The 24,244-nt window shown below is 33.7% G+C and overlaps 2 protein-coding genes across 2 annotated transcripts; both read right to left on the bottom strand.

Annotated features, from left to right (window-relative positions):
- Positions 1–912: 912 nt before the first annotated feature.
- LOC110722112 (BTB/POZ and MATH domain-containing protein 1-like) lies at positions 913–10,404 on the bottom strand. Its single transcript, XM_021901360.1, has 4 exons — positions 9,702–10,404; positions 3,875–4,223; positions 1,827–2,103; positions 913–1,467 (listed from the first exon to the last, which is right to left on the bottom strand). The coding sequence occupies exons 1-4, from the start codon at positions 10,115–10,117 to the stop codon at positions 1,286–1,288; spliced, it is 1,224 nt and encodes a 407-aa protein (XP_021757052.1). The 5' UTR covers positions 10,118–10,404; the 3' UTR covers positions 913–1,285.
- A 2,024-nt stretch (positions 10,405–12,428) lies between these two features.
- On the bottom strand, positions 12,429–19,262 carry LOC110722111 (BTB/POZ and MATH domain-containing protein 2-like). The gene is made up of 4 exons (XM_021901358.1): positions 18,536–19,262; positions 16,068–16,416; positions 13,663–13,939; positions 12,429–12,857 (listed from the first exon to the last, which is right to left on the bottom strand). The coding sequence occupies exons 1-4, from the start codon at positions 18,949–18,951 to the stop codon at positions 12,673–12,675; spliced, it is 1,227 nt and encodes a 408-aa protein (XP_021757050.1). The 5' UTR covers positions 18,952–19,262; the 3' UTR covers positions 12,429–12,672.
- Between the last annotated feature and the right edge of the window lie 4,982 nt (positions 19,263–24,244).

Raw genomic sequence — 24,244 nt, 5'->3', positions numbered from 1 at the left:
ATTCACTAGGGTAGGCTTTGCTAGCTAGAGGAGTGGGGGGGCCAGATTGTATCTCGGATTCCCACTAATTTATTGTAGGTTGTATGACTTTTGTTTTTGAGATATATTAATAATAATAATAATAATAATAATAATAATAATAATAACAACAACATTAATAATAATAATAACAACAACAACAACAACAACAACAACAACAACCATAATAATAATAATAATAATAATAATAATAATAATAATAATAATAATAATAATAATAATAATAATAATAATAATAATAATAATAATAACAACAACATTAATAATAATAATAACAACAACAACAACAACAACAACAACCATAATAATAATAATAATAATAATAATAATAATAATAATAATAATAATAATAATAATAATAATAATAATAATAATAATAATGATGTTGAAATCTGCTCTGCTCGGCTCTGCTATCCTGAAATCTGCTCTGCTCTGCCCAGAAGCTCAAATGAACAGAGCCTTAATATAGTAAAGTGACAATTACATCACAAAGGAGTAAACGTTTGACATTTACATCATTAAGGAGTGAAAAGTTGATGTTAAACAACCAATTGGTATGTTCAAAAAAAAAAAAAAAAAAAAAAAAAAAACCAATTGGTAATCTTGTCATATGTGAGAAAAATGACAACAAGAAATTTAGTCGTAATTATAAAATTGAATCTTTATCAACATTAAATCATCTAAAACAATAATTATGACAAGTAATCTGATCGTGTATGTGTACAATGGCGACAAGTTTTGTACCTCGTCGCAAAAACTCAAGTACGATAGAAACTTCCAAAATAATACCAAAACACTAAGAAAATAGTAGAACACAATTATATAATTATATAAGTAAAAAGAAGCAACCCAAGGCATCACCACACTAGGGAGTACTGCTTTTAAATTTGGTAACATATACTATAGCTTCTACACTCAATATGCAGAGTTTTCTGATCTTTCTTGTTTTCTTGAATTTATAAAGCTTAAACCAGTCTCAAATGTTATTGAATTTCATCACGAAAGCGACACAATGGAGTCGAGTATTCCTCCGCCACATTCAAATCCTTTATCTTTATGGTATAAAAATACTACATACAACAATTACCAGAACAATATAACACAGATCAGGAAAAAAATGTTGCAAACAGAAGACAATGGAACAAACAAAACAGCAACCAACAAATCACCCCCCCCCCCCCCAAAAAAAAAAAAAAAAAAAAAAGAAAAAAAGAAAGAAAAAAATATATATATATATATGTATATATCAGTATATCCTTGGCTTCACACGTCTTCCATTCATGTCTCCACAATCTGGCATCGGATCACTCCCAAAACCCACTACAGATATAGAATGCTCACTGATTTTAGCAACAAATTGCAGTAGTTCACTAATTACGGATGGACAACTCAACTTCAGGTACTCGAACCCTTCAGTCTGCATAACAGCTGAAACACCAAAAACAATTTCCTTAGTTTCAGAAATCAACCTTTCAAAAAAGTGCTTAAACAATAATAGCCCTAGAATGCGCGCATAAGCTCTTCATTTAGAGAACAAGATTTTCTTGATTCTGAAGTAGTGTTCAATTTTAAGTTTTGTCCTTTTGGTTTAAGAAAGTATACAAGTTTTGAGATGTGCTCCTCTACACAAGGTCAATTCACTCTTCACAACTAAACATAAGTTCAGAAAAATTCCGATCAAGTATGGATAATTGACTAGTTCTCAGGTCAAAAATGACTTTTAAGTTTTAACATGATGTTAATTCAATACTCAATAAACATGATAAAAAGTCATAGTTGTGATTTACCTCTCAGATTCTCACGTGATGCAACAAACTTCAGGCAAACAGATTTCAAGTGGGAGCAATGATGTTGCTCTGCCAATGCCAAAGTTGTTGCAACGTTGTTTATGGCAACATCTTCACATAAGGTAGCCTCACAAAGCAGTTTGAGCCGTTCAAGTCCGTATCTATCTGCAGCAGCTAGCAAATGCTGGGCCATTAACGTGGAAGCCCCTTTGGAATTCAAACCTGCTAGCTCTTGCATATCCGGCAAGTCATCCCAATACATGAAGTGAAGCAACGCCTGTGGATCAGAGTTGTATACAGTAAGTTATATTTAGCAAACCACCAACTTAATGATGATCAGAGCCCTTGACAATCTTAACCTGGTAGGGTAATCAAGCCAAGGAACCGCTGCTGAACAAGATGATGAAGCCACTTAGAATAAGGAAAAGACCTTTTCAACTGCAAGTCATCAGATTCCACCTTTTGATGGAACATTTCTATTCCATATAAAAGTAGCCAATGAGCCTCAAAGAAAGCATCAAGATACTGTACATTTTTAAAGCTATCTTACAGAAGTTTCAAAATGGAACAACTTATAGTGCACCCAAAGAGAAAGTGAACAAAAATAGTACAATACTCAAATACTCTTTCTTTAAACAAAAACCATCACCACTTGTTCATAGGATCAATCTGATGATGTTTAGATGTAAGCAACCATAACCAACCCCCCACTCCCAAAAAAAAAGGAAACGTATATTCTAAAATCAAAATTGTAAAGTAAACAGGTAACCAAAACTAAACAATAAGTGACCATATCACCAAGCAGAGACGGACCTAGGAAGGCACAAGGGGTAGCACATGCTACCCCTAACCAAAAAAAAAAAAAAGAAAAAAGAAAAGAAAAGTTGATCAAAGAGACCTATTATTATAAATAGGCGGTCTCTTTGGTTTAGCCATAGTGTGATTTTTGTTTCAAACTATAAGAGACCTGTTGTGTACACAACCGGTCTCTTAGCGTCTCTTACTTTTTTTTGCTTTTACCTAGACAAGAGATGTTGTGTACACAACAGGTCTCTTAGAGTGTTTTTTTTTTTCTTTTTTTTGCTTTTGCTTTATGTGTGCATAATTATATTAATCATGTATTCAACTTTTTTTTTAAAGTCTCTCATTTAATTAATTATGAAAAATCATATATATATATATATATATATATATATATATATATACACACACACACTTTTAATGATATGAATCATAATTTTATTTTTTGAAACCTTGAATTAGCAGCTTATTATTGTTAAAAACTCCTTTATCCGATGAAATTCTTACCATTCTACTGCACGTACTTATATTTCAGTACATATATCTGTAAGTAATTTATTTACTATTTATTTTTACATATACGAGTCTGGCAATAAAGAAAATTTATAATATAAGTACAAATTACCATATACAAAGTATTAATTTTTAAACTTGTGAATGATAGACACGTATTACACATAAAGGTAATATTTTGAACATATAAAATACTTTAAAAGTTGATCATTGTATTATATTGATAACTATAATATAAATTATTTCATATTTGTAAAATAAAAATTTATATACCAAATTAAATGTTTAAATTATAAAGACCGTATATAATAATTAATAACTCATTCTAACCCTTTTTTTTTTCTTATTATTCAATGACTCAACGCTACCCCTAGTTAGAAATCCTGGATCCGCCACTGTCACCAAGCTCAGTCCATGAACAACTTTATAGGCTCACCATCTTATAAGTTAATAATTTCCATATCAAATTAAGCCTAGTCTTTCTTTTTCAGCTTAATCAAAAGCCCTAATCATGCAAAAATTAGACAGGATAGTGTGCAAAGCTTATTACAAACTATACATCATCTATATCCACACAGCCAGAAATTTTGCATAGCAATGTGATTTTCATAAACAATTAAACAGAGCGGAAAAGGCAACAAGGAACAGAGACAACCATATTTCAAATCCCACCACAGTAACGTGCAAGTGCAATACAAAGACAAATAAAAAGATGATCAGAAAGAAGTGAAAACCTTGAAAACTGGTGCTTCAATGTCTTCAACAATTATACATTTTGTGCTTTTATCCTTCATTGGACCAAAAAGCTGAGCCCTAAACACAGGTGAGCGTGCTGCTAATACCAACTTGTGAGCAGCAAATACTTCGCCATCAACTTCAAAATTTACATCAGTTCCCTTTTTAGTTTCTAGAAGTTGTCCAAACTGCTGTCCCATATCAGAAGGTGGCATTGGTATTCTGTAAAGTTTGGGTCCCTCTGTTTGCGTCTTCACAACTCCCACAATACAACGAATCAGAAGGCAATCGTCTTTAAGGTAGTCAGATTGCTCCAAAGATGTCCTCTTATAAAATCGTTTGTAGCCCCTGCAGTATTTCAAGAACATGACAGCAAGTAAGTGATGACATTCAACCACCCTCCATCCGAAAAAAAAAAAAAAAGAAACGCTGATGAAAAGTCTGAAGCAGGAAGGACAGCAGAAAGACAAGTAGGTGGCTAAGTTCAAACCTTTCATCTAGAAGTAAATGACATTAAACTAAGCCAGAAGAATACAGATTGAGCAAAATCTGTGATGAAACTTTGAGGGAATTTAAAGAATCATCTATGATATACTTTTGAGGTGCTCTCCATGAAGCAAAGATGCCTCAGCCAAGCCTCCAAATAGCTTCCAAGCTATTATTTTACTGTCTCCTTTGTACTTCAAAGACTACTTCGAATTATCCGTCACATCCATTTTTTTCGCAATTTAATCAAATTAAGATATAATATTCAACAACTATTCTTGTAGTACAAATTTACATAACAATATGATTTATTTTGCAACTCTTCAGTTCATGTAATTCTAATTATTTCTACTCTAAACATGCACTCAAGATGTATTACATTTAGGAAGGTGATATTTCTTATTCCATACACCTATCTCACCGAATTGTATCCCCTAATTGGTCATAGATTCACTACAAAGTATCAGCAACAACAACAAAAAAAAAAAAAAAAAAAAAAAAAAAAAAAAAAAAGGAGACAATTAAAGGTGGGGAGATAGGATGAAAACAGAACAAAACACTTCGAATAATTGCAATAAATTAAAACAAGCCTTTTTTTTTGTAAAGTCAATCAAGTATAAGGCCTAATGCTTCAAATTGGCAAAACAAATGATCCAAATATATACATATCTCGTATGTTCTAAATTTTAAATCTGATGTTCTAAATTAAAGGTGGGGAGATAGGATGAAAACAGAACAAAACACTTCGAATAATTGCAATAAATTAAAACAAGCCTTTTTTTTTGTAAAGTCAATCAAGTATAAGGCCTAATGCTTCAAATTGGCAAAACAAATGATCCAAATATATACATATCTCGTATGTTCTAAATTTTAAATCTGATGTTCTAAACTTTTCCTTAGGTGTTCTAAATTAAATCAAATGTTCTAATTTAGTACTCACATGTTCTAAACCATAAATTAGTTAAATTCGATGTCATAAATTTTAAATAACTTGTTCCAAAATTTTAAGTTGTATGTTCTAAATTTTAAAACGTGTGTTTTAAGATTTTTAATTATATGTTCCAGATTTTAAAGCGTATGTTCTATTTTTTTTACTCGTATGTTCTAAATTCTTTACTCACACTTTCTATATTCTATATCAGTTTGTTCTAAATTTTTATTCACATGTTCATAGACTTAAATCATATGTCTAAATTTTACTAATATGTTTAAAATTTCATAAATCAAATTTTATAAATTTTTAATCACTTGTTCTAATTCTTAAATCAGATGTTCTAAACATATTACTCACACAAATGTTCTAAATTATAACTCATAAAGTAGAAGAAGAAGAAAAGTCATCGAATCTATATTAGGGTTTTAGGACCCACAGAAGATGGGCTATTGCTTTAGATGCCCAAAGTTCATACTTCCTCCATTTGGTAATAGTTGCAACACACACTTTGTCACGGTATTTAAGGTATATTGGGTTCACATGATATAATGCACTTTAAAATTGGGTGAGTGGTTGTTAGGAGTGTAATTTAGTGAGTCATGTGCTTTAAGTAAGGGAAATAATATAGTTTTTCTCCAAAATAACTTTCTATTTATGATGTGTTGCAAGTATTGTGACATTTCCATTTTAGGGAAATGTTGAAAGTATTAAAAAACGGAGGAAGTACTTATTATTAAGAGGTCAAATACTAGGAGCAGTCTTTTTTCTGATCTTTATAGAATCCGCTATTAAAGTTTTAAGAGGTCAGATTAAAAAATAAATATAAATAAATAAATAAATTAGAAATATAGATCATGCAATGTGGGAGCTTTTCCATGGGAATACACTAACAGAGGCATAAACACTTCCAACAAGCAACCTGACTTACTACACTCCCTTCAACATTCATATAGGACAACATTGTACAGTTGTACACACACTCTGCCCAATTCACTAACACCACCAGATTCCAGCAACTGGGATTCCGCGAAAAAGGGTAAAAATCTCGGGCATAACAAAGATGGCATGTGCCATGTGGCTTGAGATTCATCCCGGATAGGGATGTCAATGAACAGATGCACTCTTGAATAAGCTCAATCAAAGCTTAGTGATAGCTTGTTCATTTAAAAAAATTAATTAAAAAAAAGGTCAAAAAATATTCCAAGCTCATTTAGTTAAAAACACGGTATTCATCTCATTTAGGCATGCAGAAATTCTGTTTGGTATTGTTTAAATGCTCTTTATGTTCATTTAAAACTCCCCCAAGCACAAAAAAATTAAAAAAAAAAAATTCAAAATTTCATGGCCGTTATTTTAATTTTAGGTTATGAATAACATCTTTTGAGACATTTACAGTCAATATCATAAAAGATATTCAAAACACATACTATATAATTGCATGTATATCACATCCTAAAAAGGCCATAATAATCATATAACCATAATCAATAGCATTTTTGCACTCCCTTTGTCCCTGAAAATTTGACTCACTTTCCATTTAAGAACACTGGCGGAACCAGGGGGCTAGCGTGGCTGCGTGGGCCATGGCCTCCCCCTTGATATTATTTATCTATTAAACATTGCAATAATTTATGTTAGATGAATAATGGCTGAGTTGGTATTTAGTATGGGATTTATTTTAGAGGTCTCAAGTTCAAGTTCAAAACTTGATCCTTACATTTTTTTTTTGTTTTAAAAAAAAATTATTTTAATTTGCAATACTTTAGTGTGCTAAGTTCACTATGTCGTATAATAATATTATGGCACAACTCTAGGCAATAAATTTGCTTTATCATATCTTTCCATTATTTTTTAAATAATACTTAATCTCATTATTTTTTCACATTTCAGTATTATATTTGTGTAAAAGATACAAGGACATATATTAACTTTGGCCCCACTAATAAAAAAATTCTAGTTCCGCCCCTGTTTAAGAATGTTTCTCACTTTTAATTTTATTCCTTTTGGCATAATCCTTTTAGACTCTCTCTCTCTCCCAATTAGTTTTTACGCCTACACTCCTAAATGTTAGGGCTTTAAGATAGTTAAAAAGGAATCGGGTTGGGTGATCCTTTACCCACTCCAGTCCTTAATTTGCTTGCCCAAGACCCACCCCCACCCCAAAACGCTTCTATAAAACAGGGCTAATGACAATGCACGGCAGACAATTATAACTTGACGAACAAGCACAAGGTCCTTTTTCATAATAGCATGGTGTTATCCCAATTCTTCCAAGGGCCAATTCATACAAAAAAAGGGACCCAAACACCCAGCCTAAGTAGCCAACAGAAATCTTAGTCTAGAACACATGTTTTACAGCCCAAAATCCAAATAATCATTGTATATAACAAGGCCCATAAGATATAATCCAAAATGGACCATCTGAAAGATAGCCTAAATATATGTACAGTGAATGGACCACAAAGATTTGTTTTACAGCAGGGCCCCCAAGTTATTGGTACTCCTCTAATATAAATGCTCAATGAGAGCCTCGACCTCGCATAAATACTAGTCTCAGTTCTGCAGCAAAGGCATGACCACAGAGATTTTCCTACTTATCTAGAATACCAGGACAAATTATCATACCATCTCCAATGGTGAGACTCAAGTTTGAGTATTGAAATACAAAATGAGTTGTTTTTTTACCTCCAATGATGATATTATACCCATGTCTCAATTTAGCAACTCATGTGAAATCTAATTTCTCAATGGTGAGACTCTCTAAAATATACAAATGCCACTTTCATTTATGGCCCACCAAGTCCATCTCTTTTTTAATATCACATATTGTAAGATTAAAAAATAATAATAAAAAAACAGTTAAATTTAAATAAATTACAAAATATATTAGAATATTGTCAAGAGGCCCACACTTTTTGTCAAATGAGACTCAAACTTGAGTATCTAAACTTAACAACTTTCATTTGGAGTTGCTAAGTTTAGATACCAACTTATTGGTATACATTGCAAAAAATACTCTCTCCCCTAAAAATACTCACTTGAGTCTCACCATTGGAGAGGGTCTCAATGCAGTCATCTCCAAATAATTCTGGTTTTAGATATATAATAATTAATAACTGAAAGCATCTTACCCACAATTTATCTCGCTTCATTGACAAATCTCACATATTTTTAACAAAAAGATGGGGATGTGGTGATCCGACTTCAAACCATCAGAAACCTTAACAATTAATAATCTGCAATCAGACTATCCTACTTAATAATGCACTACTAGGGTACTTGAAATCAAATCGATCCCTCCTGGCACACAAGCATAGCCAATAACTTATAACTCATCAGCCATTGTGGGTAAGAACTATACTTGTATTGGTATATGATAGCTATCAAACAGTCTAGATGCTGACTAGAATCTAATAAAAGCCCCAAAAACTGCAAATCTATCAGGAACACCAAATCCAAAAGAATTAGTTCCAATTAAGCCATTCTTAATCTCTGATAAATCATAAATCTTTTGAGAATCAACCTCAAATGAGCCAGTAATAGTAATGCTATTTGATTCACCATTACAATTTGCTACCTAATATGTCAAATTTAGACCATAAATTACTAGTTTCAAAAACAATTTTCTTTTTTTTTTTTGAGTCTTGCTATTGGTAATACAAAGAAACATAAGCAAATTAAGTAGCTATGAAACAGAAAGTAATCTCCAGGTAATGAAGGCAGACTGATTTCCTCCCCCACAACTGAACACCACTTTCTTGTAAGATACAAGCGAGAATATAATAAGTATACAGAAGAGGAGTAGCTAATCATTTCAATGCAGTGACAGAAGTGAAGAGAGGAAAGTATTAGAAAAATTATACTTTATGAAGGAAACAGCTTTCTAATAATGCATCCTTTCAGCATCAAAGTTGCTCAAATCAGAATGAGAAGATAATAATCTCAGAAAAATCTTCAAGAACACCAAATTTTGACAAAAATTAATTATCCCAAATCAATCATAACTCAACTAGAAGATCAAATTATTAATAGATACTCCAATTTAAATTTCCTTCCAAACCTAACAACCAAATTCTAGAAAACACTTAAAAGAAAAGTAAGTCATTGTCCTAATGTTCATATATCTATTACTGGAAAGTCCATTATACACCTTAGCATACCTTCCAAGGCTATTTTTTACTCATTCAGAACTAATCTACCACTCTACTTATCTCATTTCCAAATGACCAAAAAATATAAGTATAATGGAAACTGCACAAATACCCAATTCCAAACAAAGATACTAAAGAACAAAGAAACCACCATTAAAATCTCATCCACGACAACAACAACAACAATTCAACAACAGAACAATCATAAAATTATCAATCTATGTAATTTCCAAACGTAAAGGAAGAACAGCTCACCACATACTACCGCGATACTTAAGAGTATACGGCCCGCTTTCGAGTGTCCGGCCGAAATGGGAATGAACCTTATGCCTCCCTCTCCCACTTTGATCTTCAAGCTTCAATTCAAACAACGCCCTAACATCGGTCCCCTCGCTCGCCAAAGCGATAAACAACGACACATAAGTAGCATTATCTTCAGGACTCTTTCCATCAGGGTAGAAGTAAATTGCCCACAAATACCCTCCCACCATAAACGTATCAGAAGCTATATACTTCCCACTTCCCATCCCTTTAGATAAAGCATACCCATTAATCTTAAACTCATGAGAACCATTCACAGTATCCATTTTAGCAGTAGATGTTGTTACTTCCGTTGAACAAGAAGAACAAGATGGTTTTGCGGAATCCCCACAAACCCTAGAAATCCCCATGTTTCTAATTTGGAATCGATTATGCTTGAAATTGACTCGATTCTGGGTGTCGGTTCAAGAATTGAGGGGTTATTGGTGCTGAATCGAAGCAAAAAGGGGTTAGATTAAGGGAAATTGGGGAAATTGAGGAGGGTAAATTAGGGTTTGATAATGGGATTGGGAGGGTAAAGGGGATTAAGAATTGTTCTTTGTTTGGTGGGAGGAGAGAGAGAGAGTTAACGGGGTAGAAGAGTTGAGAGTAAGGAAGGTTCTGATTCACAGAAAGCGAGGTAAATGAGCTGACACTTTCTGTGCACTAATATCCGACATTAAGGTCCCACGTTAATATTTATTTTCATTTGGAATTCTAATAGTTTGACTTTTGCATTATTTGTATGTTTATTTTGAATTTTTGACTACGTAATATACTTCCTCGGTTTTTTTTATGATTGTAACAGTTTGATTTTTATATTATTCATGTATTTCACTTTGATAAGCTATAACAATTTATACATAAATACAAATATAGTCATGTGAGATCTTGTTAGATTGTATCAAGTTATAGAATATTAAGGTATGTTCTCTTCAGCTTAATTTTAGTCCAATTTAGTTTAGTTTAGATTAGCTCCAATCAATTCAGTTCAATTCCTAATTTCCTTTTGTCATAAACAATTCAGTTCAGTTCAGCTCAGCTCCAATCAATTCAGTTCAGTTCAGCTCATTTTAGTAAATCAAAACAGATTCTTAATATCTAATGTATAAAAATATAATCATGCAAACATGAAAAGAGAAGTGTTGCAAGCTTGCAACTAAAAAAAAGAGTATATTTTACCAATATATAGATTATAGAACACAATTTTTGTATTTATGTGTTTTTATTAAATTAACCTTTTATACATCTTAACAATATATTTTCTCGTCTTTTTTTGTTCTTCCCATTTGTAAAAGGTGAGAAATTTTTAAAAATTGCTCTTAATATATATTCCGTAAGACATAACATAGTCATGTCGAGTCTTATTTAATTCGTCTCAATGAATAGTTTATAAATGTTTTATTTTCACTAATAAGCAACTAACTATAACTATTGTCAAAATTTTGCATAAGCAAATATGCACGGTCCAAATGGGAAGAACATTCGGTGACGAATAGAGTATATTAGTGGTCAAAGTTGTGCACCGGCATGTATGCTAGTCAAAGTGTTGCAATTGTAATGAAGCGGGAGGAGTAATGAAAATATGTATAGAATTAATCTAAAAGAAAATGAGAGAGCCCCAATTTATCACCTTGATTTACAAAATTCGTTTATTAAGTGACAAAATCAAAAATTAATCACCAAAATGTCCTTTTAGTATGACATTTTTTTTTTTGACGGGCTTTTAGTATGGCATTTTTGAAATTATATCAACAAATGTGGGCCTATATTTTGTTGATAAGCTAGTATTTAAAGATATGAAATAACTAAACCTGACAATTCTGGCCCAGACCCGATGACCCAACTTATGACCCGAAATTGACCCAAACCCGAAAATGACCTGAAACCCGAAATTGACCCGACCCGAAAATGGAGTTGACCTGATCTTGACCCAACACCCGAACTGACCTAACCTGAAGTTGACCCGACCCAAAATTGGCCCGAAATGTTTGACCCGAACAGACCCGAGACCAGAAATTAACTCAAACAAACCCGATACCCAAAATGTCCCGAGCTAAAATTACCTTATAATTGAACTTAAAATGTCTTGTACCAAAAATAAATCAAATTGTTCATCTTCAATCGTAGCTAAGTTCATAAATTGAATTGATAGTTTTTATTATAACAATAACATAATATATACTTCGTATTAAATTGTTGATTTGAGCTTGATTCCCAAATGAAACAATCTGAACATGACCCGCCATATTTTGATCTGACCTGAATATGACCCGAACATACTTGACCCAAAATTGACCCGACTCGAACATACCCGACCCGAAATTGACCCGACACGACCCAAACTCGATCTGATACCTAACCCGAAGTTGACCCGAAACCCGACCCGAATATTAGATAACCCGAAATTTAGCTCAGTTCAGCTCAGTTCAGTTCAACTCAGATGAGTTCAGTCAATGAGAACAGGGCCTAAGTACGAGAAGCTCTACAAGTGGTGAATAACCCAAGAACATCATGCACTATGATGCAATTCAACTGCATAGCTCCATGGCAATTTACTTCGTTGAATTATGTTCTTCAAACCTTTTTCTTGAATCCTTAAGGAAAATATTTAATATTGCATTCAAATTTTTTCAAAAGCCACAATGGCAGAACAAATTACAAATATTATGGAAAGAAGAATTTGAACCTGTGCTTTACATAAGAGGTTTCATAGTATATTACTGAGTATTAGCGTTGATTGTCTTATGCAGCACGCTGTAAAATTAACATATCATAGAAACCATGCTAAAAGAATTGCCCCTATATATCAATATCCGGAGATTATATTGTCAAATACACTCACAAAGTCTAACAAACAAGGATCTGTTTAATTGTCTAACAACCTAATTTATTAACTCGAATAATTCTACAAGAAATTATGTACTCAATATAACCGCTGCTTCACTCTTCTTCCATTCATGTCGCCACCATCCAGCATAGTGACCTCACTTCCATAGGCAAAAGAAGCCTTAGAATGTTCACTAATTCTCGCTACGTACTCTAGTAGCTCACTAATGACAGACGGGCAGCTCTCTTTGAGGTACTCAAAACCTTCTGTCTGCATTACGGCTGAAACAAACCATTTACAATTTCAGAGAGCTATTCAAAATATCATTAAAGTGATGAAAAATAGGTAAAAGAACCATATGGTCATATTATTTTAATACATAATTGTGGTGATAATCTAACGAGTGATAATCTACAGATACAAAAGTAAACAAAAGCCAAAATATGACTACCACATCAAATTAACTGCAGGCCTGCAGCACACTTGACCAATAACATAAATAAGCTGCTTCCTAATTCTATTTACAAGTATAGAAAAAGTGCCACTAAATCAACTTGAATGTATTTGTTAGAATACATTACAGTTTGAGACAAGACACAGATGCAAAAGAAAACAAAAGCCAAAAGCATGACTACCACACCTAAACTAATTGCAGTATACTTAACCAAATTCAAGAAGAAGCTGCTTCCCTAATTCTTACCCATAGAGTCAAGCCAATAATATCTCACACACAGAGTGTTGAACATCAAACATAATTACATTCAGTTCTTAAACAGTTATAATAATAACATAATTACATTCAGTTCTTAAACAATAATATCTCACACACAAGACTTATAAATTACTCCGTAGTATAAAAGCACAAGTTATTTGAACATATCATAAATCATTAAGGCTCTGTTCTTTTTGTCTTATTTCCACTTTTTTCAGGAAAAATAAGTTCAGGCAGGATTAGGGTTGATATAATTTCAGAAAACATAAGTTCAGAAAATATAAGTTCTGATAAGGGTAATAAGGGCTAAACAAGTCCAATTTACAACTAAAACAAGTTCTAATAAGGTCTAAAAAGTTTTCAGTCTAGCTTACCTCTTAGATTTTGATGCAATGCAATGAACTTCAGACACTTGGACTTTAGTTGGAAACACTGATGCTGCTGAGCCAAGGCTAAAGTTGTTGCTACATTATTTATGGCAACATCTCCACTTAGTATAGCCTCACATAGAAGTTTTAGCCTCTCCAGTCCATAACGGTCTGCTGCAGCAAGCATATGCTGAGCCATTAAGGTTGAAGCTCCTTTGTAATTTGAACCAATCAGCTCGTTCATATCTGGCAATTCATCCCAATAAATAAAATGCAGCAAAGCCTGAAATTTAAAACACAAAAAAAATTAGAAACTCTACTGAAAGCAAAAAAAAAAAAAAAAAAAAAAAAAAAAAAAATTCAAAGATGCAATAGTAATCAAGTAGAAACATTCTTTGAGGCTGCAACAAAGATGCAATAGCTAATTAATAGATTGCTCTAAGCTCAAACCCATAGCACCAGTTATGAGATCTGATCCTTCAGTAGAAGTAAAATAAATTTATACATAATGACCAATTCAAGTGAAATAAAGCTGTATTGTCAACACCGGGATAAAATTATAACTTCTTTTACTGACGTAGAAGAAAAATGATCATGAAAGATATTAGCAATGCCAAAAGAAAAGTCCCATGAGAGAAGTCTGCAAGGCTTATTTCAACAAAGCCAAAATAAGGCATCAATGTGCAAAACCAAATACAAAAATCTTTGGGTTTTTCTATATGGTAACCCTGTTATTTTCACTTTTCTACGTTGTGCCCCAACATATATCACTTTACAGTTTACACACAATAACCCCAATATACATTTTGTTTACAAACAATAACCTTGTCGTTATCCCGCCGTTAAAAAATTCCGTTAGTGGGGCCCACTCTCAATTTATTAATATTTTTTTATCAATTTGAGAGTTGAAAAATATTTCGTTAAAGGTTTTGGGGGCTATTTTGGTCATTAAAGGTCCAAATTGAACTCAAATTTCACAAAAAAAAAACATAAATGTCTCGTTTTGTGTATTAAAACACGAACACGTAAATTGAGATATTTCTTAATAAGCAAAACGAGGCATTTAAGTTATATTTTTGGCCAAATATGAGCTCAATTTGGACCCTTAAGCGCTAAAATAGCCCTTAAAACTTTTAAGGGAACATTTTTCAACGCGCAAATTGATATAAAAAAAATATTAATAAATGGCGAGTGGACCCCACTAATGGAACTTTTTAACGGCAGGATAACAACAAGGTTACCGTATGGAAACAAAATTTATATTCGGGTTACAGTGTGGAAAGTGATATATGTTGGGGCACAACGTAGAAAAGTGAAAATAACATGGTTACTATATATAAAAACCCAAAATCTTTATAAATAGAGGGGAAAAAATGGCAAACGCTTCACTCGATTACGATCCAAAAGCTTCAAATATCCCACATTGAGCCATCTACATCTAGAACATCTAACGGGAAAGATTTAAATCTCTATGAAGATTTTAGGCATTATCTACAAAGGTAAAAGTGCATGCAACAACCAGAGAAAAAGAAACTCATAAAGTAATCAACTCGAACGTAACCCATTAATCATGCTCCTCTCATGTTCAAACCAAAAACTCACTTGAATATTTTAAATGCTAGTACGGAACAGGGGAGGCCATCTGAGTGTAATCTTCGTAAAAAGATGATACTAGTGAGAGGGATTATAACCTGAGTGGTTCTGCAGCTAAGGTGCAATATAGCAGAAACTATGACCCTTGAAAAATAATCAAGCTCCATGAAGAGACCCCACTGCTATGATTTGTAATCCTTAACAATTGTTGATATTGTTGAGTTAAATATAGGCATATCTTAGCAGCTACTGTTACACATTTCTTAAAGAGCCTACAGGGCAAGATACTTCCTAGATGAGCACAAAAATAGTACTACTCCATCAGTTGAACAATAATACTAATTTAGATGTATGGGAAAAAAAAAGGCACATTTCCTAAACCCCAAGGAAATGATGGGGTAAGGATGAGAAAGAGACAATTATTATACAACGGTATTTAGGCACAAAGTCATTATGAATCCTTGATAGTGATGGATTAAGACAATAATACACCACAAACAAAACATCTAACAGAAACTCTTTTGCAACGCCATAGAGCAAACATTGCTCTATGGTCTCATCATATATTCATATTGGAGGTAGGGGGTTAAACAGAGATATCTCCTCAGTCCTCACAAGCCAGAACAAGGAATAACATCCACCCCAGTTTCACCACCTGTAGACTAAATTTGTCCATTCACACATTCAAAAACCAATACTATGCAAGTAACAAAACGAAACAGAAGAAATTACTTAAAACAGAGCAGTAATGCAATCAGAAAAGGCAATAATATGCATACAATATTACCAAAGGGTAGAGAAGTAAGACAGAAAAGGACCTTGAACACTGGAGCTTCTATGTCCTCAACTTGTATGCACTGCATATTTTTTTCCTTCATCGGACCAAAAAGTTGAGCCCTAAACACAGGTGATCTGGCTGCCAGGATCACCTGGTGTGCATCAAAAATCTCCCCATCGACTTCAAAGCTTACATCAGTACAGGTCTTACTCTCTAAAAGTTGCCCAAATTGTTTTCCTATATCAGAGGTTGGGACTGGTATTAAGTATTGTTTAGGTCCCTTTGTATGCGATTGCACAACACCAACAGTGCCTGTGATCACAAGACAATCGTCTTTAAGGTAGTCAGATGACTCCAATGTTGTCCTTTTGTAGAATCGTTTATAACCCCTGAGACAATTAACAAGTTAGAAGCAAAACCAGCATCATGGCAATCACCAATTAAAAATCAGGCCAAAAGCAATATCAAGGCAGCCACCAAATAAAAAAATCAGGCACTTTTTGAAAAAATCAAAACCAACCAACCCCCAAAAAAAAGATATTACAAATGAAATGTAAAGATAATGACCATATATATTCTTTTAGAGACAAGTGATAAGGCTCAACATAGAAAGATGCTAAGGGGGTATTTTTTTATGCATATGAGGGATATGTACAACATCATACCCTTCAAGGCTTCAACACAACTAAAAAACCCATCAAAAAAGTGTGAGATAGAGAAAGAAACAAGCATAAACAAACTAATAAACATAAAATTGTAATTCACTAGAAGCCCATTCAAATGACTCTAACAACAAACAATTAACACTTTTTCTTATTCTTTCACCTTAGTTGTTGAGAAATTGTCCTGTAATTGTATATTTACAAAGCTGATTTGAATCAAAATCTAACATGCTTAAAATCACTTAAGTGAGCTTACTAGAATTTATCCTTAGTTTTAAAGGCGCAAGGCGCACCAAGGCGCAAATGGTCCTTGCAGCCTAGGCGCAAGGCAAAGGCGCAGGCTTTTTGTGCGCAAGGCAAAGGTGCGCGCTTTTTGTATGCAAGGCGCATGTATATATATATATATATATATATATATATATATATATATATATATATATATATATATATATATATTTCAAATTATTTTTTAATTTCAAATTATTTTTTACTTTGATAGTACTTAATACTAATTAAAAAGATTCATAATAAATTAAATAATGATATATTTAAAGCTAAGGTAGTCTGAATTTGAAAAAATGTCCATCATTCTTCAATTTATAACTTAAATCTTAGTTATTTTCCTTGAGGCGCAAAGGCGCGCCTTACCAAAGGCACTTTTAGGCGCACGAGGTGCGCGCCTTCCCTTCCGTAGGTGACTGAGCCTCGGCTAGCTAAAGCCCATTTCCCAAGGAGTGAGGCGCGCGACCAAGGCACACTTTTTAAAACAATAAAGTTCAATAACTAGTGTTTGGCCCGAGCGTTGCTCCGGGTGTTACTTTGAGTATTTTTATCATTATTATTATTAAAGAGCTTGAAAGAATTTTTTTATTGTCGAAAATTATAATATTACAATAACAATAATAAATAGTTTTGAATAATTTTGCCTTTATTTCTAATATGTATTTAATATTAATGTGCATAGATAGAACAACATTAGCTTATAGCTTGGATGGTAATAAGTTGGTCTTCATTTAATGAGGTCTTGTGTTCAAACCTTATTGGATGCATTTTTGGTAAACCATGACATGAAACAAAAATGTGCTAGAAGTACACGTGGCATATTGAATGATGACGTGACATTATGCTGGTGCAAGAATGAGTTACACGTGGCACATTGAAATTTTTAGGAACGCTTTTTAATATAGAAGTATAGATATAGATAAAGAAGTATAGAGAAGTATAGATTTGAAACATAGTGATCATCAAAAACCCTTCCTTAAATACTAATGGCTACCTATTTCAGCCAAAAGTCCCATATTTGAGATAGATATCACCAAAAGTGCCATCCTTCATATACCATCTTCATTATTCAGTCAGTCAGTATCGATCTCCAGGTTCATGCTTGGTTTCTTCATACCTTAATATGTATGTAAGCATCAAACCATTTAAATCAACCCACGCTTAACTTAGTTATCCATATATCACAGGTTCACAGCAACATTATTCCAAGCCACCTCACCTGATCATAAACACCATGACCGCTATACACTAAACGAGCAAGCAAACACACACACCTGATTTAAAAGGCAGACAAAACTCCTAAACAATCTCAGCTCATTCAACAAATTCATCCATAAGTAACACCAGCACCCATAACATATACAAATAAATAAACACTCAGCATACATGCCAATAACAATACATCATACATAGCTTATAGCAGCCTATTTTGTATGATCGTCATCCTACCAATCTCAAAAGTCAAAATTACTATCACATAACAAACAAACTCACAAAAATTAACAACAATCATACAAAACATGATCCAATAAACTCAAATTGAACAAGAAATCTCCAAGCTTACCACATACTACCGCGGTATTTAAGAGTATACGGCCCGGTCTCAAGGGGACGGCCGAAATGAGAATGAACTTTATGATTCTCCTTCCCACTTTGATCTTGAAGCTTCAATTCAAACAAAGCTCTAACATCAGTCCCTTCACTAGCCAAGGCGATGAACAGCGAAACATAGCTCGCGGCATCTTCGGGACTTTTACCATCAGGGTAGAAGTATATAGCCCAGGAATAACCTCCCACCATGAAAGTATCAGAAGCAATGTACTCCCCTATTCCCAGCCCCTTTGACAAAGAATAGCCATTAATTCTGAATTCATGGCTTCCATTGATGGTCTCAATTACAGCAATTGATGAGGTAATCGGAGACGAGGAAGAAGAAGTAGAAGGATTTGAGGGTTCTATGGAAACCCTAGAAATTCCCATCAATTATTAAACCAATGAATTCGATTCTGAAAAAGAAAACCCTAATTGACGAGCTGAAATTGGGGGAAATTTGAAATTGATGATGATGACAAAATTGACGAATCGATCGATTAAATTAAAGGAGATAGAAGTGAAATTGAGAGGACTTAGGGATGAATTTGAATTGAAAATGAGAGAATTTAGGGTTGAATTTGGGGGAAAAAGTAGCGTGGTTGTACTTTTTGAATGATGGAAGAGACTTTAATTCTCCACCTTGTAGTTAATGTGCTTTTCTGGTGATTGGGCTTACGTATGAATGTATGATAGTCGTTGGTGACTGAATTTTGTAGATGCGTATTTCGTTTTTTATTTTATTAGTTACTAGGTTAGAACCAGTGCGATGTATAATTTATATAAAACCTGTTTTTAATTTGTAAATTTTAAAAATAAATCGCTATTATACGTGAATATAAATAAGAATTACGTATATTTTGTAATTTTAAATTTTTATATTTTCACCAAAATTATAATATAGTATCTGTGTTCAATGTTGACTAATTCATAATTCAATGTAGGAGGTCATTTATTAGTGTGCTACTTAAATTTTTTTTCAATATTCTACGATAAATTGATAGTTTTTAATTGTAATGTAGAAGCTTCCAATATTTAAATTTTAAAAATGTTAAATATGATAGCTCTACAAAAAAAATTAAAAAATAAATAAAAGATGACAATATCATTACATTTAGGCGGAAATTTTTTTATTGAGAAAGCGACACGTGGGTAATTGGTGACGTCAGTAACTTTTGTTTTAGTAATAGTTAATAGATTGGTACGGCTTTAAATGCTCTTTCCATTTTTATGTTTTTTAGTGCACTTATTCTCTCCGTTTTTAAATATTTACTCCTTTTTATTCAGGTGTGGAGTTTTATGAGAAATTGAATAAAGTAATAAAATATGAAAGTAGTAGAATAGGTGCAAGAATAAAAAGTTGTAAAAAGCAAAAATAGCGGAGAGAATTGGAGGAGAGGGAATATGAAATTAATAAAATATGATTTATGTTGGCTCCACTAAGTGAGAAAAATGAATTGAGAAATTATCAATAATATCCTTTATGTTCTGACTTTTATCAATGATACACTTCATTAAACTTTCATTATCAGCGGTACCCCCATAATTTTACTTTAATTGCTACAGTAATCAGGACGTTAAACAAACGTTAAGTTTGGTCATTTGACAGGTTTAGTGGGGGGTGGGGAATGTGAAAATACTTAAATGCCCCTATCATTTAATCTCCCTCCAAAAATCCCAAAAGTTTTCCCTCCTTTCATTTCTTTATTTCCCTCTTTCCTATATAACCTTCACCCCTCTTTTTGTTTTCATCCCTCTCTAATTTTTTATTTCTATTTCTTCCTCTTCTACAGTTCTTTCGAGGGTTACACGACAATGTCTTCTTCTGGAAGGGGTTCATCTTCAAGCAACAGGAATGGGGGAGCTGCTTGGTTTAGAGGCATGAATTGCAATTGTGAACCACCAAGAGCTCCGGATATTAGGTTTTCGAACTCAACAGCAAATCCTAGAAGACTATATTATAAGTGTAGGATATGTGAATTCTTTATGTGGGTAAGCGAAGACCAAATTTCAAGGGACGTAGGAGGGAGGTAAGGAACCATGGTAGAAGCAATTGTTTTACATGCATTAAAAGCAGAATTTGTGGAGTTTATGCACAAGACTGACGAATTTGCTGATTTTATGTACATGGTTGTGAAATTAGTTGTAGTGATGTACTTGGTGTTGTTGATTGTTGCTTTAAAATAGTAGCCTTTTAAGATGTTGGCTTGAAATAGATTAACTGGGTTTGTAGTTGGTGGTAGTTGGTGCTTTACTTTAAAATAAATTGAAGTGCTTTATTTTGGTATTATATTGGAACATGTGACTTTATTTTACTGTTTTCAAAGAGCACAAAAAATAGCAAATAATTACTGAAACAGAAATTATCATATATATATACATATATATATGTATATAGCTTGCTTCTTAATTTCACCCCATTAGCTTGTGCAATGTGGCATATAAAATTATTACGAGAGCCATAGTGAATAGAATCAAGCCAATGATGCCTCATTTAACCTCTTATACTCAAACAATTTTTGTTCCCGGAAAACAAATAAACAGACAATATTGTCATCGTTCAGGAAGTTATTCATACTATGAGAAATAAAAGAAGTGGAAAGGGTCTTATGGCGATTAAAATAGATTTTGAGAAGGCCTATGATCGGCTTAGGTGGGATTTTATTCGGGATACTTTGTATGAGATTCGGTTTCCTCCCCTTATGTTAGATCTTATTATGGAATGCATCACTACCTCCTCTATGCGGGTAATGTGGAATGGAGAGCCTACACAAGTCTTCAAACCGGGACGTGGTATTCGTCAAGGTGACCCTTTATCACCGTATATTTTCGTGTTATATATGGAAAGGTTGAATCAACTTATTGAGGAGTCAATTATTCAGAATTTATGGAAGCCTATTTATGCTAGTAGAAACGGTCCTAAGCTTTCGAATTTATGTTTTGCTGATGACATAATTTTATTTGCGGAGGCAACAGTTGAGCAATCAATTGTTATTCAAGAATGCTTGGCACGATTTTGCAGTGCATCCGGGCAGAAGGTAAGCTACTCCAAATCAAGAACGTATTTTTCTCAAAATATGCGTGCGGAAGAAATTATTCCTATTTTTCATGCTTTAGGGATTGATGAAACTGATGACTTGGGAACATATCTTGGCATGCCTACTCTCACAAGTATGGTGACCCGAGATACTTTTGCTTATCTTTGTGAGAATATTGACTGGAGACTTGCAGGATGGAAATCAAAGTATGTTTCTCTAGCTGGTAGAATCACTTTGGCAAAAACTACACTGACCACTATGAGCTCCTATGTAATGCAAACGACAAAAATTCCCCGTTCGATTTGTGATGAGATTGATAAAAAAAACGAGGCGTTTTATCTGGGGAAGGGATGAAGAGCACAGTAAAATACATCTTCTTTCTTGGGAGTGCCTTCAAAAGCTTAAAGAACATGGAGGTTTGGGATTAAGATCTTCAAGGCAATTAAATGCGGCTTTTCTCACAAAGCTTGGTTGGAGAGTGTTGACGGAGCCAAATTCTTTATGGGCTCGTGTGCTTCGAGCTAAATATTGCAAGGGGAGGTGCGACATCGATATGTTCGAATCCAAGGCAAATATGTCTAATGTATGGAAGGGTATTTCGGAAAATGCTAAATATATAAGTGAGGGCTCAAGGGTAGCTATTAATAATGGTGCCACAACTCTTTTTTGGGACCATAATTGGGCTATGCTGAGTCCCCTAAGGGCTGCTGACATCATGGATATTCCAGAGTGCTTGGATGGTGCTACGGTTGAAGAATTGTGGGATGATGAGAATGGATGGAAATGGGACATGTTTGCAGATTTATTACCGGCTAACATCTTGAGATTAATTGAAGCACATGCTCTTCGCAAAGACCCTTCAGTTGGAGATATGCTCTATTGGGGGATCGGAATGGTGTGAAAGGAAAATTTACAATAAAATCAGCTATGCAAATCATCAAGAAAGAGGACGATATAGGTGATGATGGTTCTTGGAAGCTCATATGGAAACTAAAAGTTCAAAAAAGAGCAAAGGTCTTTCTTTGGTTGGCTATGCATGACCGCATAATGACAAATGCTAATCGTGTTAAGCGTAATTTGACAAACAGCCCCTGGTGTCTGACTTGCCACAACCATGAAGAAACTACTTTGCACGCATTGCGTGATTGTAGAGCTGCTCGAGAAGTGTGGAGGCAAATTGGAGGTCCTGCTGTTAACCCGGGATTTTTTCATGGTAATTTGCAACAATGGATTGCAAGGAATATAAAGGTCCAGACTCGAAGTGATCTGTCCCCTGAGATTTGGCCTACGTATTTTGCAATTACCATTTAGTGGATTTGGAGATGGAGGAATAATGTTGTGTTTGATCGTACTCAAGAAACTCCAATTGATGTTAATCAATTTTTGCTGGCTCGATTTGAGGAAGTATGGCATGTGCTAGGAGAGGATATTCACAGCAGCAACCAAACTACTAATGTGAGAACAGAGGCCTATATTAAGTGGCAAGCACCCCCAGTTGGCTGGCTAGCATTGAACACTGATGGAGCAGCTAGAGGAGCACCTGAGCTAGCAAGGGGTGGAGGCCTGATACATGACTCTACTGGTAAGATGCTGCACGCTTTTTCGCTGAAGCTGGGAGATTGTAATGCCTTTATGGCAGAGCTGAAAGCAATTGAATATGGGTTGGAGCTTGCAAAACGCATGAGAGTAGCCAAGGTTCAAGTTCAATTAGACAGTCAAGTAGTAGTGGCTGCTCTTAATAATGAAGAAAATCACCGAGGACAAGGTTTTCATATAATCAGAAGATGTAAGCAGCTTATTGAAGACAACAGTTGGCAAGTGCACGTGCAACATATTTATCGAGAAGCAAATAGAGCAGCGGATTGGCTAGCTAACCAAGGTGTCGTCCAGAACAACATTACAGAGTTGATTCAATTCCCGCCTATTGAATTAGGCCGAATTCTTCATGATGACATCGTTGGGGTGGCCTTGCCACGTTTAATTATTGTTTAGTTTTATTTTTATGTTTTTTCCCGGGGCCTAGCCCCTCATTTGCATCAAAAAAAAAAAAAACATATATATATATATATATATATATATATATATATATATATATATATATATATATATATATATATATATATATATTCCATGTTTCTAATTTTAATTTCTCTCTCATCAATTTGTTTTCCCTTTCCTCCTACAAACTGTCTCTCTTCCTGCGATTTCTCTAATATATTCACAGGTCTAAAATTTTACAAATTTTCGATCATCTTCTAATCGTTCGTGCATCACATTCAATTTTGTGGGCACGTAAGTTGATTCGATTGTCATTAGCATTGCTTTTTTGATTTAATTCGGTTTTGGATTCAATTTCAACAATTTTGATTACGAAATTAGGGTTTTATCGATTATTTGTTTGAGTAAGTTTTTAGTTTCGATTACTAGGAGTTCAAAATAGGGATTTTGCTACTTTTGTTTGATTAATGTTTGTTTTCTCTTTAGTTTATAATCAGACCAAATGACCAATAATTTCGTGTTGTTTTTGTAGCAATTTTATGATCTATTGTTATTCTTTATGCAATGACATTTAATTTGTTGAGTTTGTGAAATGTGCAATAATGCATTTCTAATTGTTATCCAGATGATAATTCAATGGTGAATTT

The sequence above is a fragment of the Chenopodium quinoa genome, unplaced genomic scaffold, assembly GCF_001683475.1.
Source record: "Chenopodium quinoa cultivar QQ74 unplaced genomic scaffold, ASM168347v1, whole genome shotgun sequence".
Taxonomy (NCBI): domain Eukaryota; kingdom Viridiplantae; phylum Streptophyta; class Magnoliopsida; order Caryophyllales; family Amaranthaceae; genus Chenopodium; species Chenopodium quinoa.
Note: the sequence above shows the minus strand (reverse complement) of the source record. Positions and strands in the feature narration are given on the sequence as shown.